We start from the raw sequence: 16,257 nt of genomic DNA, 5'->3' as shown, positions 1-16,257 counted from the left end.
TTTTATTTTTATTTGGTTTTGCTATAGTGAGAACTCTACTTTCATAATTGAGTGCTTATATAGATGAAAAAATAAAATAAAAAATCAAGAAAATGTTTATTATCTTTTATAATCAAAGGTAGTGAATAGAATATTTTAATAAAAATAATGTCAACTTAAATTCTTAATAATAAAATCCATATTGCATTTTCTTTAAGTTTGCATATCCCGATATGTTATTATTTAAATATATACCTCCTATTGTTCAATTATAAACACTTAAAACATATTAGTAAAATGAAAATATTATTCAAACTAAATATTTATGTAAAATTTGTACAATATAGGGAGTGAAAATTCTAATCGTTGTTACTCATATTTACAATTAAGTCATATTATAGAGAGTATTTATGGTAATTTGTACATGATTAATGATCCCTTTTTAGTAATTTATCATTGACAATTAGTGATGCCCAAGGAAATTTTTTCTTCTTCTTGAATTAAGTCAATTTTGCAAAGAAATATAAATATCAATGCAAGTTGGAAAGTGAAAGATGATAAAATAAAATATAAATGGAGTGTGCGAGTTAGTTTCTTATGATCTTTATTATTTAAATGTCACGTGAAAGTTGATAAAATATATTTTGACAAATTAAATGAAAAAAAGCATATATCTTTTAATATGATTTGGTTATTTTTGGAAGATTTTTTAATCGAATTTAATCAAATATCAATTATTTTTATCGATTTATTTCGAATTATAATTTAATTTGATTTTTTAATCATAACCATATACAACACTATCCATTAGAATTGCATTATGAATCCATGAATGCTAAAATTGAGAAGAAATGCAACTCAATTTTATAAAATTCGAAATCTGTTATGAAACTATATAAATTTAGAAGAAGAAGAAAGTAGGGAGAAGAGAATAGACTTCTTATTTCTCTTGAAATATATTCAGGATTCATAGATCTTTCACAAATCTTATTTACAATGAAGGAAAACCCTTTATTTATAGGGAAAACCTTACTTGGTACCCAAGTAGGATTCATAACCATATCCTACAAGGACTCCACATAATTAGACATTCACTATAATACAAATTATTTATAACACTACCCCTTGAATGTCGGTAGATTATGTGCCTCGTTAAAACCTTACTAGATAAAACCCAGTGGAAAAAAAATCTAGTGAAGGAAAAAGAGTACACATATCTAATAATACGCATTATGGATGTCTCATTAAAAACTTAACAAAAAAAACTCAGTGGGACAAAACCTTGTGAGGAAAAGAAGAGTACATCGCGTATTAACTCCCCCTCATGAAAACATTAAGAGACTTGAATTTTCGTTTTTCAATCTTGAACATCATCTTCTTGAAAGTTGTAGTTGGTAGACTTGGTGGATAAATCAATTGTAGTATTACTTGAACAAACATGTTACATGTTGATATCACCATTCTTGGGAGCTCTTGAGTGTAGAAAAACCTTGATGAAATATACTTCCTTCTATCTCCTTTTATGAATCTTTCTTTCAGGATCAAAGATTTCTGCAAGTTCCTTACTTTGACTTCTTTATGCAAATAATTTATTGCCTTTTGAAAACTCTTCAAGAGTTTCAATTCTAGTTATCAACTAGCATAACAATACTTGTATATGTTCTATGCATTTTGAATCTATTTAATCCTTATAAGGATGATAGACAAGTTTCTCAAAACTTGTATATGCTATAAATTTGAACCCATTGTATATTTTCATATCAATTTTGTCAAGTGACAACATTCAATATTAGATGTATGACATCTTCTAGTGCCTAGATGGCAAGTCAAATAAGCTTTACGCTTACCAAGATGCACCATTCCACTTTTCACTTGATAATTATTTCTATACCAGCATGCTTTAATAGTCATAGAATTTATATCATAATAATTTTTTACAATATTGCGTGCTATTGTATCAAAGATACCGTCAATGATATATCATTTTGCATTGATTCACAATACGACATAACTTATTGAGATCTCATCACTTCATTATTTTTAGGTAGCTACCCCTCTCATAAGGTTTCATAAAGTGTTATGTCGTAGGCTCTCCAAGAGCACATTGTCTCCTTATTATGATCATTTTGATTCTTTGATCCTCCCCCTTTTCAAGGATTATTTTATTTAAAATTGATTAGTCTATCATAGACTTTATCCTTAAGGGACATTCAATAGGAGTATTTACAACTCTTTTTTTGCTTCTAGTCTCCCCCCTATGTTAGACAAACTAACATATATCTCAATCTTTTGGAGAATCTATCTTTGTGCATCATTGTATATTCGTTGATTATATACTACGTACCAAAATAATCAGATGAAAAATATTTGGTCCCTGACCATAAATCAACAGAAAGAAAATCTGATCATAATTTGTTGGTTTGATGCATAAATTACTTTTGTATGCGGTATCATATTTCAGATCAACACATGGAGCTTTACTTTCACAAGCAATGACTTCACTATCTCAGACATTTAATGTCACAATATCTTGAGTATTTATCAATATTATCAAGATAAATTGTCTTGATTACATATTCTGAAATTGTGCTCTTAACTCAATTATTTTTGCACAAACAATTTTGTGAATGTCAAACTACATGTTGACAACAAAAATACATGTTATTATCTTATAGATGCATCTTTTTATCATATCACATAATAGGTAAATGGGCCCATATTCACCTTTTATAGTTTTCAGGATTCAGGGATTTAGTCCCAACTTTAGTTGATCCAATCAACTTTATCACGAGAACAAGCAACGTAAAGAATTCTTGAAGAATCTTCTAATTTTTCAATGTATGTCCATTACTCAGTATGCAATCTTTGGGATGACCAAATTATTCATGTCAACTAATAAAATTATTAGTACTCGTAAACTCCAAGTTTCTACGTCATGTGCCTTTTGCTTTAGTAAATTTCTAATTTATTATTATATGAGTAAATTTCAATTTTATTACTCCAAGAGTAATTTTCAGATTTATTTCTTCTCAATTACTTGACCCTTTAGGTGAGTCATGATCCCATCATTGAATGAACTAATTGTTGGGTTTTATTTGCCATAAATTTCTTACCATAAATAGGTTTTCCTTTTAGGAAAAGGTTTTGGATTGACTAATCCTTTTTCTGGTAGGAAAAGGTTTAAGACTCTATAAATAGAGGAATGTTCCTTCTAACTTAATCAGCATTCACAATGTAGTCTTAAGGGCTTTGAGAGTTTTGGTTAGGGGGAGAATTTATGGGTCACAAGCTTGATACGTTATCACTTGTGTGAACCTCCCATGTATTCCGAGTGAATTGGTTGAGGTTGTTTCCTCTGTATTTTGTACTCTCATATTTATAGTGGATTGCTCATCTCCTTTGTGGACGTAGGTCGATTGACCGAACCACGTTAAATTTGTGTCTTTTGGTATATTTCTCGTTGTCTTCTTACTCGTGATCTTTCGAGGTTTGCATAGCTAGCTTCCGCATTTACACCTGCTTATTTCCGGTCCTTACAAGTGGTATCTGAGCCAGATTCAATGATCGAGTCAGGTTTAGTGGTTCGATAATTGATGATTGAACCAGGTTAGAAGGAGGTGTTCATCTTGACGGGTGTAGTTGTAGTCGCAACCTTTTTGATAGTAATGAAGATTTTGTTGGAGAAATTGTTTCAGAGAGGTTCTCTGTGTTGAGACATAAATTTTGGAAAGGAGATTATGGAGAGGAGAAGCAAGTTGTTGAAGATTAAGTGAAGAAGGTGGACAAATTTATTTTGTCAGAAATTCAGGCCAAGGGGGAGATTTGTTGGGTTTTATTTGCCCTAAATTTCTTACCATAAATAGGTTTTCCTTTTAGGAAAAGGTTTTGGATTGACTAATCCTTTTCTTGTAGGAAAAGGTTTAGGACTCTATAAATAGAGGAATGTTCCTTCTAACTTAATCAGCATTCACAATGTAGTCTTAAAGGCTTTGAGAGTTTTGGTTAGAGGGAGAATTTGTGGGTCACAAGCTTGATACGTTATCACTTGTGTGAACCTCCCATGTATTCCGAGTGAATTGGTTGAGGTTGTTTCCCTCTGTATTTTGTACTCTCATATTTATAGTGGATTGCTCATCTCCTTTGTGGACGTAGGTCGATTGACCGAACCACGTTAAATCTTTGTGTCTTTTGGTATATTGCTCGTTGTCTTCTTACTCGTGGTCTTTCGAGGTTTGCATTGCTAGCTTCCGCATATACACCTGCTTATTTCCGGTCCTAACAAGTGGTATCAGAGCCAGATTCAATGATGAAGTCAGGTTTAGTGGTTCGATAATCGATGATTGAACCAGGTTAGAAAGAGGTGTTCATCTTGACGGGTGTAGTTCTAGCCGCAACCTTTTTGACAGTAATGAAGATTTTGTTGGAGAAATTGTTTCAGAGAGGTTCTCTGTGTTGAGACATAAATTTTGCAAAGGAGATTATGGAGAGGAGAAGCAAGTTGTTGAAGATTAAGTGAAGAAGGTGGACAAATTTATATTGTTAGAAATTCAGGTCAAGGGGGAGATTTGTTGGGTTTTATTTGCCCTAAATTTCTTACCATAAATAGGTTTTCCTTTTAGGAAAAGGTTTTGGATTGACTAATCCTTTTTCTGGTAGGAAAAGGTTTAAGACTCTATAAATAGAGGAATGCTCCTTCCAACTTAATCAGCATTCACAATGTAGTCTTAAGGGCTTTGAGAGTTTTGGTTAGGGGGAAAATTTATGGGTCACAAGCTTGATACGTTATCACTTGTGTGAACCTCCCATGTATTCCGAGTGAATTGGTTGAGGTTGTTTCCCTCTATATTTTGTACTCTCATATTTATAGTGGATTGCTCATCTCCTTTGTGGACGTAGGTCGATTGACCGAACCACGTTAAATTTGTGTCTTTTGATATATTTCTCGTTGTCTTCTTACTCGTGATCTTTCGAGGTTTGCATAGCTAGCTTCCGCATTTACACCTTGTTATTTCCGGTCCTTACACTAATCTGAAGAAAATTCTGCATGTAACATATTATTTGTGCCAACACTTTTGCAAACATCAAGTTGCGAGATAATAATAGGCATACATGAGACCATATAGAATAAATATCTATTAGGACCATTAAATATCAAAACAATCCACTAAGTGGATGACTAGGTCCACAAATATCTGTATACGTTCCTAGAACGCAGAGAATTCAATCTCAACTTTCGTTTATGATGGTTTCACTCTAAAGAATGGATCTGTATTTTACCATTTATCAAAGGCTCTCATTCTTCATAAATGGGACACAATCATCTAAGTACATCAAATTTTGATAACTTAGTACCTCATTCCATATTCATATGCATCATTTAATCAATTGTCTTCTTTTAGACATTTATGTACTGCTACATTCACTTTGGGGAATGGATCTGCTTCAACGAGATATATTTCATGACTAATTTCATCAAAAACTCATTATTTTCCTTAGTTATCATAATATCATCAATATGGTGCATTGAGACTCAAACCCAACGTCTTATGCCATAAATCAATGAGGGACTTGAATTCAACATTTTTCATCACAAAACATCAAGACTTCTGACGTCTTACTCTCTTGGTGCGATTGGACGTAAATCCATCGTCTTATTCTTTTGGTGCGATAAAACTTAAGTCTATCGTCTTACCCATAATGAGGCTCAACCTCAAGCCTTCAAAATAATTATAATTTTATCACTTTTGATGATAATTAATATGATCGTACATTATAATTACACACAAAATTGAGATTATTAATTTTGTTATAATCAACATTAGTAGTTAATAAATATAGCTTAATAGATCACATACCTCATATAAAGTTTGAAAACATACCTTTCACTAAATTGTGCTTATTTAATTATTAAAATTAATTAAGGAATTCTCTTTCGAGTCAATTAAAATTAAACGTATAGAAAGTCGACAAGCCTCTTTAAATACTTACTTTAGATGGTACCTCCAGATTTGTTATATAAATAATTATAACATAAAGATAAATCATACCTTGAAGATATAAGAACCTTATTGCATAACTTATGCAAGATCTCTTTTGCACTTTTTCCGTCTTCTTCATCATTCTTTAAGAATAGAACAATCGTGCTGATAACGTGTTATGAAACTATATAAATTTAGAAGAAGAAGAAAGTAGGGAGAAGAGAAAAGACTTCTTATTTCTCTTGAAGTATATTCAGGATGCATAGATCTTTCACAAATCTTATTTACAATGAAGGAAAACCCTTTATTTATAGGAAAAACCTTACTTGGTCCCCAAGTAGGATTCATAATCATATCCTACAAGGACTCACATAATTAGACATTCACTATAATACAAATTGTTTATAACAAAATCCATATACTCTAAGCAAAGAACATGTCAAATAAGAAAGACTTATTTCTTACTTTATTTTGTTTTTAAAAATAGAAATTAGAAATAGGTGCCACTAGCCACAATATCTTTGAAAAATCTTAGATAAGTGTTTCTTCAATTATTTTACTCAATTGTCGTGTCTTGAATAGTAAGCGTTGAATTAAATACATTATTGCAAAATTTCTACAATTAGTAATATAACACGAGTATTGTGCTGAAAAAATACAAATCTTTCAATTATATTATAATAGACTTGAAAGTGACAAAAAAAAATCCCAATAATAAATAAGAAAAACTTACATGACTTTTTGTTTGAATTTTTTTTTATTATTATTATTACATATCGCGCTCTATGTATCGTATTATATTGCATATAACTTTTTATGAATACAATATTTATATAAATTTTTATCATTTTTCATCGTTTCATAATATCAAATATTAAAAATCTCAAGAATAAAATTTACAATATTATTAAAATAAAAGTAGCATTCTAGCATAATATTACTTAAAATTAAATAATACCAAGTAATAAAAAAGAATAGAAAACAACATAACACTAGGCATGGTCATCACATAAACTGACACTACTTTTCATGATTACATAATGATGAATTTAACGATACGATAGGTATTACTTTTCATATTATATAACTATGAATTTAACGATACTTGAGAATCATAAATAGTAAGTCAAGCTGGTTCTATTTGTGTTGTTGTTGTCATCTCATTTTCTTGAATTTTCTTCTTCTCAACTTTCTTTGCTTGTTTAAATTCTCCATAAAAATAAGAAACAAAACCCCAAAGAGAAAGAAAAAGTGAAAGTCCTTTTTCACTTGAGAATTTTTCACCAAAGAAAATTACTCCTAATATTTCAGTAATTGGCAGTAAAACTGCAATCAAAACTCCAGACATTAAAGAAGAAGAGAGGTAAATAACTCCAACAGCACCAACAAAGAAACATTGCCAAATAATAGCACTCCATATTACAACTATATAATATCTAACTTCTCCAAGGTTAAATTTTTTTGCTTCCCTTGATATTGCCTACAAAAATAATAAGTCACATGTTATATGACTTAAAATGAAGAGACTATAGAGATTGCTATTAAGATGTGGTAGACATATCCATATAAGTTGAAAATAGAGTAAATTAACTACTATATTGAGACAGCGTACGCAGACCTAATCACTACTTTATGTAGGTAAAGAGATAGACTGTTTTCGGAAAATCCTCAACTTGAGTAGAGAAATTAGATTAAAAATGACGGAGTAGAAAATATAGCAACTACTAGATAAACATTAAGAATAACAAAATATTACAATAATCAAAATATCGATGGTGGTTGAAAGTCAAGCCAAGACACTACAAAAATAAACTATTAGTACCAGACAAACACTATTTAAGCTTAAACCCTTTGAGAAACAAGAGAAAACTCCACTAACTATTAATCTTTTACCCTAATCCGCGATCTGCAGACTCCACATATATACCCTACTCCAAACCCTACACAATGTGTACATATATAATAAAACAAATTCCTTCAACTATACAAATATGAACTTAGAGTTTATACCATATAAATTTTAAATTCTGAATTGATCTCGTTAAAGAAAATACCTGAAAATCTTTGTTAGCAATCATTCCAATGGTACAAAAAGCAGTAGAAGCAAAACACATAACCATTTGAATCTCCAACACCAATGTTGCAGTAATAGCTTGTTTAGCCTTCAAATACATCAACTCAATACAAGGCAAAATAAGTCCATACAAAGCTGCAGCCAAAAGTGTCATAATAAAACCAATAACATACTCTTTACTTGTAACACCCTCCGGTCGATCACCATTCGATCGAATACCCAATAAAACCGCGCCAAGTGTCAATAAAACCACCGCGTTAATTGAATATGACGTAAATTTTATCTTCACTATGAAGTAAGCCCCTATCGCTGTGAAGGCAAGTTGAGCTGCGATAAGAAGGGAAGACGTTGACACGGGGAGTTTTGACCCTCCCCACGAATAAAGATAAGCATCAAATCCCGTAACAACACCAATAACAAACGATGCAATAAAAATTCGAGGTGTGGTATAATACAACTTGGTATCAGAGCCTTCGATTTTTCGTCGATAGAAATATAAGATGACTAGTGGTATAATTGTGAGTGGCCATCCACCGGTTTGTAACCAACTATTAAACCATATTCTTAAACCACCTTCAACAAAATATAAACGCATCATTAAAGGGCCACCACAAACACCAACGGATAATAATAAACAATTTATAATCAAGAGGAATCTCTTCATATTGATACTTAAAAAATTTGCTTCTTCTTCCATTTTATTTTTTGTTTGGTTTAGTTTGTAGTGAGAACTCAACTTTTATAATTGAGAAGAATGTGAATCTATTGATATAATTGGTTTGACAAATAATGGAGTGGTCACTTTCAAATAGTACATTATTTGGAAGTGTATGGTTGAGCAATTTCTATCTAAAACCTTAATCATGTAGTTTATATAGATATAAGTATGTAGACATATGTTTTAATTATATAAAGTAAATTGGAATATTGGCTATGTATATCATTTAATCATCATTAATATTTCCAATAGCAACATGTACCTAGCTAGCTAGACTTATGAGAATTTGAGTAATGAAGGAAGAAAACAACAGATATTGTCATGTTGTAGTTGTGTTTAAGTTATAATAATTAAACCTCATTAAATATGAACAAAAGAATTAATATTATTATTGTTATTACATCTACTTGGTGAATATAGAGCATATAGTTTTAAGGGCTCATTTGTTTTTTGGAATTTGATGTTTCATTTAATGATTAATATAATATTTCTAGATATAAATGCATAATGATTGCGATGTTTGTTTATCCATAATTTATTTAATCTTGAACATGATAAATATATAATTTAAATAAAAAATAATAAAATATTTTAAAGATATAAATTGAATGAAATAAAATTATCTATGAAATATTTATGTTTGCTAGTGATATTAAAAATGATTTGTAGAAATGATTAGTGTTGTAGTGACTCACGTTGGTGATGATTGGTCAAATGGCTAGTAATAATGATGGTGATAGTTGTCATGATGGAGATAGTTGATGTTGTGGTTACTTTCTCGACAAATGGCAGTTGATAGTAATAGGCGATGGAGAAATTGATTGATGTTAATAATTAGCGGTGTAAATGGTGGTAAGTGAAAATATGTGCTTATTAATACTTTGTATAGGGATTAACAAATGTCCAAATAGTTGGATGGAGTTAAACTAAAATGGTTAAGCTCCATTCAGTCAGTTAAGTGCTTACACCTTTAAAAAAAACATATGCATTTAATCAATGGAATACTTTCATTAAGTACAAACAAATAAAATTAGCTAAGAAATTATAGGAATTTAAAATGTCACCCAATTGATTTTTTGGGGGGCTTCGATCCCAAAAATAGAAATTAAAACAAGTGTCCAAATAGTTGGATTGAGTTGAACTGAATGAGTCAAATAAGCTCATGTGAGAAGCAGTGGCGGAGAGTTCATCCGAACCCCTTTCGGCAAAAAATTATATTATTTTTATGATTAAAATAATTTTTTAAATATATGTAGTAGATGTCGAATCGCCTTTGACTACTTCGTGTGTCAATTTTTTCGATTTTAAACCCCTTATAAATTTTTTTGACTATACCTCTGATGAGAAGCCTAGTAAAAAGATAATATATTAAATAAATAAAACACTCGTGTGTTAATTTTACTTGGATGAAATAACCACAAATATTTAAGAGGTTTTGTTAGCCATCATTTTCTTTGCTTCTTGTGATTGAATTAATTAATTTCTTGGGAGACATAAGGTGGAATGAACAAAATAAATACAATAACATTAATAACTTTTTATGCTTCAAAATGAAAGGTGATAACGATAAGAAGAAAAAAAATAAAAAAAAAATAAAATAAAATATATATATGTAAAAAAAGAGAATATAAAGATTTTTTATATTATCAATATAATTTAACAAGTCACAATAAATAATCACTCTATTTTCACTTGCTCTTTAAAAACCACACTCAAGGATGGGACAATATGGCTTTAGTGAGCTTTATTTTCTCATTGAAATAATTGAAATGGTCACTATATATCAATAATTTTGAGCATTGGTGTCATAACAAGAACCTTGTAATTCAAAAGATCAAGTTAAAACAGCTACACAATATTAATGAAGCTACCCCTTAATATATGTCACATCTATGTTACCACCAATTCATAAAGAGTGCTCATTATGATTTTCGATAGATAATACTAAAAAATAAATAAATTAAAATCGATTTCCTCAAATCGATTATCAGAGAAATTGATTTGAAATCATCAGTAACGAATACGTACATTTTTACCATGAGGTAGTCATTAAATATGGTTATTGGTTAAAAAGCTTATGTTGTTTTTTATTTGTACTTTCTAAAAATTTTATTTTCAAAGATAATACCAATCTTGGATCGGTATTTTTTTTTATTTTTATATTTTTTTTGGCTTCCAAGCAAACCATATTGTATTTTTTTCATAAAATTTTCCATATAAGAGGGACTTGACATTATGTCGTTTTGGCGCTTTTACAAGTCTATGGAAGAGCATCTACCAATGGACCCTTGCCTGTCCAATTGTCCCACCAAAAGTACTCCGATCCATCCGTTCTTGTCTCAATTTATGTAACAGTACATTTTTTAAATTTTAAAATTTAAATAAGTAGTTTTTATACAATAATTTATATAACGTCAAAAGTATCGTAGCTTATATAACATTTATGTCGTATCAAATATGTAAATTTTATTTCAAATACTTTTGATGTCATATCAAAATTCATGATCAAAACTAAATTATTTGACTCGCGAAATTCGAATAGTAACACATATCATGTTATCTTCCACAATCTAGAAGTCCATACATACATAATTAGCAGTAGCTAGGGTGAGCCCTAGCTCTCACACTATTATTTATGTTTGAATATAATAAAGATAAATAGTAAAAGAGATTGGGATAAATCTCCACCACTTTTAATACACAAAGGTGGTTCTAATGTCTTCCATTCTCTTTATGCTAATATAACTTTCTTCATCAGTAGGGTAGCAAAGATTTTGCAAGAAGATCTAATAATGGGCATTTTTGTTTAATTAATCATGACCATTAAGACCACCTAAAGTAGTTGGCAAAGTGCTTCTCTAAAAGTTTAATGCCACTTTTGGGAGAAAGAGTAGCACTTAAAAGGAAATGTATGGAACACATGTTTGATATGTTCTTTATTGGTGTAATATATCATAAATATAAAGAATTATAGTTTAAATAAAATGAACAAAAAACAAATTAAAAAATATTCAGGATGGGATGTGAATATCTTGCTCTTTACATTTAAACTCAGTACGGTATAATCTACACCGATCTAGCAGTATTATTCTCGACTTGTCCTCTTCGAAATATAACTGCCCAACAAAATCATATAACTCAAGCAACTTCAGATTAGTTGAAGAGTTTAAAGGTACCAAAAAATCATTCCTTCAAACTTCCACGAAGAAGAGTGCAATTATGTTCCTTGCCAAACACTTCCAAAATTGGTTCACAGAAGGGTATACATTAGCTCGTGTTCTTTTAAGTCGTTTCAACTTATTTTAAGTTACTTTTAACCTTGTAAACACTTTCAAAAGCAAAAAAAACCTTTAAAATAAATTTGACCAAATTTTGAGTCAATACAAACAGACTCTTTAGTTTCAATGCCTCTAAATGCATATGACACTCTGAGGATGTAATGCAATTCTCTCATTTTTCCTAATAGCTGTTTGGTCATAGACTTCAAATATTTTTCATTTTAATTGAAATTTATATAGTTGAAGTCGAAGATGAAGTAGTATTTGATTATACTTCTTGAAAAGAATATTAATGCTTGGGAAAAGAGTAAGAAATGTCCTTAAACTATGTGAAAGGAACAAAAATGTCCTTCGTTTATAGTTTAGCTCAAAAATGTCCTTAACGTCAATACTTTAGCTTAAAATGTCCTTACAGTCAATATTTTGATCCAGAAATGCCCTTATAGTTACAAAATGGGTTAACAATGCCCTTTAAGAATAAATATTTTTTTTCTTTTTAAACACATCTTCTTTCTAATTTAAATATTATTAAAGAACACTATTCTTGTTTTATTTCTTTTAAAATCACTTTACCAAATAAAAATGTAAAAAATATTTTTTGTCTTCTTAATCTCATTTTATCAATTAAAACTAAATAAACGACATATAATATATTTCACATATATAAAATTATATTATATTCACCATTAATTTATATTTATATAACCATAAAAAATAATTATAATAAAATAAGAAATATTTTCTTTATTTTTCTGAATTGAAGTAGGATTAACATTTGCTAATTTCTTGTTAAAATATAGTATTAGAAAAGAATGTGTTAAAAAGAAAATAATAATATATTTATTTTAAATAATGAGCATTTTTTACCCATTAAATAACAATAACAACATTTTTGGACCACAGTCGACAAGGATATTTTTTGGACCAAACAACAAAAGGAGGATATTTTTGTTCCTTTTTGTATAGCTTAAGGGCATTTTTGAGTAAAGTATTAACGGTAAGAGCATTTTAACCAAACTATAAACAGAGGCATTTTTGCTCCTTTCACATAGTATTAAGGACATTTTTTACCCTTTTCCCTTGATGTTTACTAAATTCTTTGACATAGAGCAACACATTGTTACTTTCCAAGTTGGATTTTTGCTCGGAACGACATCAACGATGCGTGTTATTATACAGGATAGCTGAGATAAAAGTTATGTTATTATGCATGGAGCCTTTTAAGGCTTCCAGCTTCATGGGGATGTTAGGAATGGGCCTAAGCTACATGGGCCAGCTCATGTATTTAAACCACCTTAGCTCTTCTTTATTTTCAGGCCATTTTGTTGGACTCGATTTTCTGATTTAATGTCAGTAATTTAGCATTTTTAGGTGTTTTTTAAAATTTTGGAGGTATTTGAAAAAGTTATAAAATGTTTTTAAGCATCTATTTTTTTGCCAAAAAAGTTCTAAAATAAGTCAAAAATTAAAATAGGATATCATCTGCTTATGACTTTTAACTTTGACTTAATAAATTACTCATTTTGTCCCTTTTTACTTGTTATATTTTTACTTTGCACACCTATTAAAAAAATATTAATTTGTATAGTGAATTTATCATTTTATCTCTATTAATTAATAGGATTTCAAGTGTGTATATATATATAAAAAAATTCTTAAAATATCATTTATTTGCATGATAAATGTAGTTATGCATAACAATCATCTATAATTCATGCATAATTTGTATATTTACGTACATATTGTTCTATACTTTATCATACATTGGTTGTACATAGAGAATACATTAGATATTACTTTAACAGCTAGGTGGGCGAAATATTTTTGGAAAATAACAAACTATTAATTCAAATTAAATGTCATAACTCCCTAGAGAATCTCGTTCGCCACTCTCCCTCGTCTCTCTCACTTTATACAAACACAAATGTATATATTGTGTTTGTGTTTGTATAAAGTGAGAGAAAACTGTATATACAAATACAAATACATATATTTTCGTCCTATACACTTATAATTATACAAATACAAGTCTTCCCCTAATATGTTCTCTTTTGCCTTTCTCTCTTTCTCGTTTTATACAAACACAAATTATACAAATTACAATGTATAATTTGTGTTGTTTAAAGCGAGCGAGCGAGAGAGATTTGATATAAAAATGTTTTATTTCGATTCAATTGTATACAGATTTAAATTTTATGCATAATACAAACACAATCATTAATACATATACATAGTTATTATATATGTTATTTAACCGATATGCATATACAATTGTTGTACTTTTATACAAACGAGAGGTCTGCTAGCGATTTATACAAATTTGATGCTCCATAGAGCAAATTATGCAAACTATAACTTTAACATACAAATATGATTTTTATGTTTGCTAAACCTAAAATTTACTCAATATCTTTTTAACCAGCTAACTAAAAAATGCTAGAATTTCGAATAAAAAAAGGGTTGCAAATGTAAACTAATCTAACTTGAAGTACTTGATATGCCAAAGTTATGTGAACTTGAGAGAGATGCATATAATTAAAGGGCAAATAGCTCTATCACAGGGTTTTGTTTATATTGGAAATGTTGAGAATATTACCCTACACAAAAAAGAAACAAAATAAAAAAATTGTGACCCTTAGGATCGTTTAAACATACGATATGAAATTAGATTGATATAAAAATTAAAATTTTATTTAAATATTAAATTTAGATTTTTATATCGTCTTTACCGGAATAGCAAACAATAAGTTGGACAAGAATGATCGCTAATTGCAGTAAAATTAGAAAAGCTAAGGTACCGATATCAATTATGGTGCAGGGGTGGGACTGCTCCATCTTTAACCAAATGTCTCGGCGACTATCCTTTGGTTTTGAGAAAATCATGTTGGAAGTGTCACCCAGGAGTGGATCCTACGATGAGTGATCCAGATTTAGTCAGAACTCTAATGAGGGCTCCAACACTAAGTGGAAAACAAATAAAAAAATAAGTGCCAAATGTGGCACATTGGATTGAAATTATAGATATTAAAATAGATTAAAATAGATATTGGGTTGGGTCATGACCCACCCAAGTTTACTTTGGGCTAAAATGGCTTGGGCTTAAACACGAGTTTGAGTCTTGATAAATCGTAAAGGGAAAATTGTGTATAATGACAAACTAATAAATCAAATTAAATGCTATAACCACACTTTGATTTAATTGTGCCATGTAGCAAACTGTTTGTCAGTCACCTCTCTCCCTCAAACTCTCGATCGCCACTCTCCCTCTCTCGCTCCATCTCTCGCTTTTATACAAATGCATACGTATAAAATGCGTTTATGTTTGTATAAAGCGAGAAAAAATTATATACATACATATATTTTCGTTCCCTCTCTCCCTTCTCTCAGATCTCACTCGCTACCCTCGCATCTATACAAACAGAAACGAAATGTATAAATTGTGTTTCTGTTTGTATAAAACGAGAGAAATTGTATATACACATGCAAATACATATATACACTTATAATTATATAATATACAAATATTGATCTGCCCAATTTTCTTTTGTCTTTCTCTCTTTCTCATTTTATAGATTCACAAATCATACAATTGATCTGTATATAACTGTTTTCTTTTGTATATGTATAGTGAATTATACAATTGGTTCTTTGTATATGTAAGCGAATTATACAACTGTTTTTTCTTTTTGTATATATATAGCAAAATATACATATTTATGTCTGTTGGAGCACAATTATGCAAACTTTTCTATAACATACAAATATGAATTTTTGTGTTTGCTATATGTAAAAGTTGTTCAATCCTAAAAGATATAAAGTAGATACTTATTCATACCTTCAATATAGAAATATACATTACACAACAAATAAAGAGTCTTAAAATGGATTGAAAGTGAAGATTAAATTGGGTTCAATTGAATATTCTATCAATATGTATTATGGCTTGAATAAGTTGAAATTGAACTCAATTCAAATTATTTTAAACACAATCATTAAAATTATGAACAAATTAAACAAAAATTACCTATAATTGATCTCATATTTTAGGCCTCTAATAAAAAATAATTAGAAAAGGTGAAGTGCTTAATGTCAAAGGAGAGGATGAATCTAAGATAAAGATATATATAGTTGGCCCCTAATGTCATGATGGTTCTTCCACTAATGAAGCAAAGTAGAAATATATTTCAATTATTTATGAGAGCATATATACTGGGCCTAGTGGATTAAAGA

At 29.6% G+C, this 16,257-nt stretch overlaps 1 protein-coding gene across 1 annotated transcript; it reads right to left on the bottom strand.

Annotated features, from left to right (window-relative positions):
• Positions 1-6,922: 6,922 nt before the first annotated feature.
• LOC107006032 (purine permease 3-like) lies at positions 6,923-8,850 on the bottom strand. Its single transcript, XM_015204674.2, has 2 exons — positions 8,012-8,850; positions 6,923-7,437 (listed from the first exon to the last, which is right to left on the bottom strand). The coding sequence occupies exons 1-2, from the start codon at positions 8,726-8,728 to the stop codon at positions 7,084-7,086; spliced, it is 1,071 nt and encodes a 356-aa protein (XP_015060160.1). The 5' UTR covers positions 8,729-8,850; the 3' UTR covers positions 6,923-7,083.
• Positions 8,851-16,257: the final 7,407 nt, after the last annotated feature.

Source organism: Solanum pennellii, chromosome 12, assembly GCF_001406875.1.
Source record: "Solanum pennellii chromosome 12, SPENNV200".
In the NCBI taxonomy this organism is placed as follows: domain Eukaryota; kingdom Viridiplantae; phylum Streptophyta; class Magnoliopsida; order Solanales; family Solanaceae; genus Solanum; species Solanum pennellii.
The sequence above is the reverse complement of the archived record's forward strand: the minus strand, read 5'-3'. Positions and strand labels throughout refer to the sequence as shown.

Bases quoted from the DNA above. Each gene is read 5' to 3' on its own strand.
- LOC107006032 (XM_015204674.2), bottom strand. From the start codon at position 8,728: ATGGAAGAAGAAGCAAATTTTTTAAGTATCAATATGAAGAGATTCCTC. The intron at 7,438-8,011 runs GTATTTTCTTTA...TTATTTTTGTAG, and splicing joins TTGCTAACAAAGATTTTCAG to GCAATATCAAGGGAAGCAAA.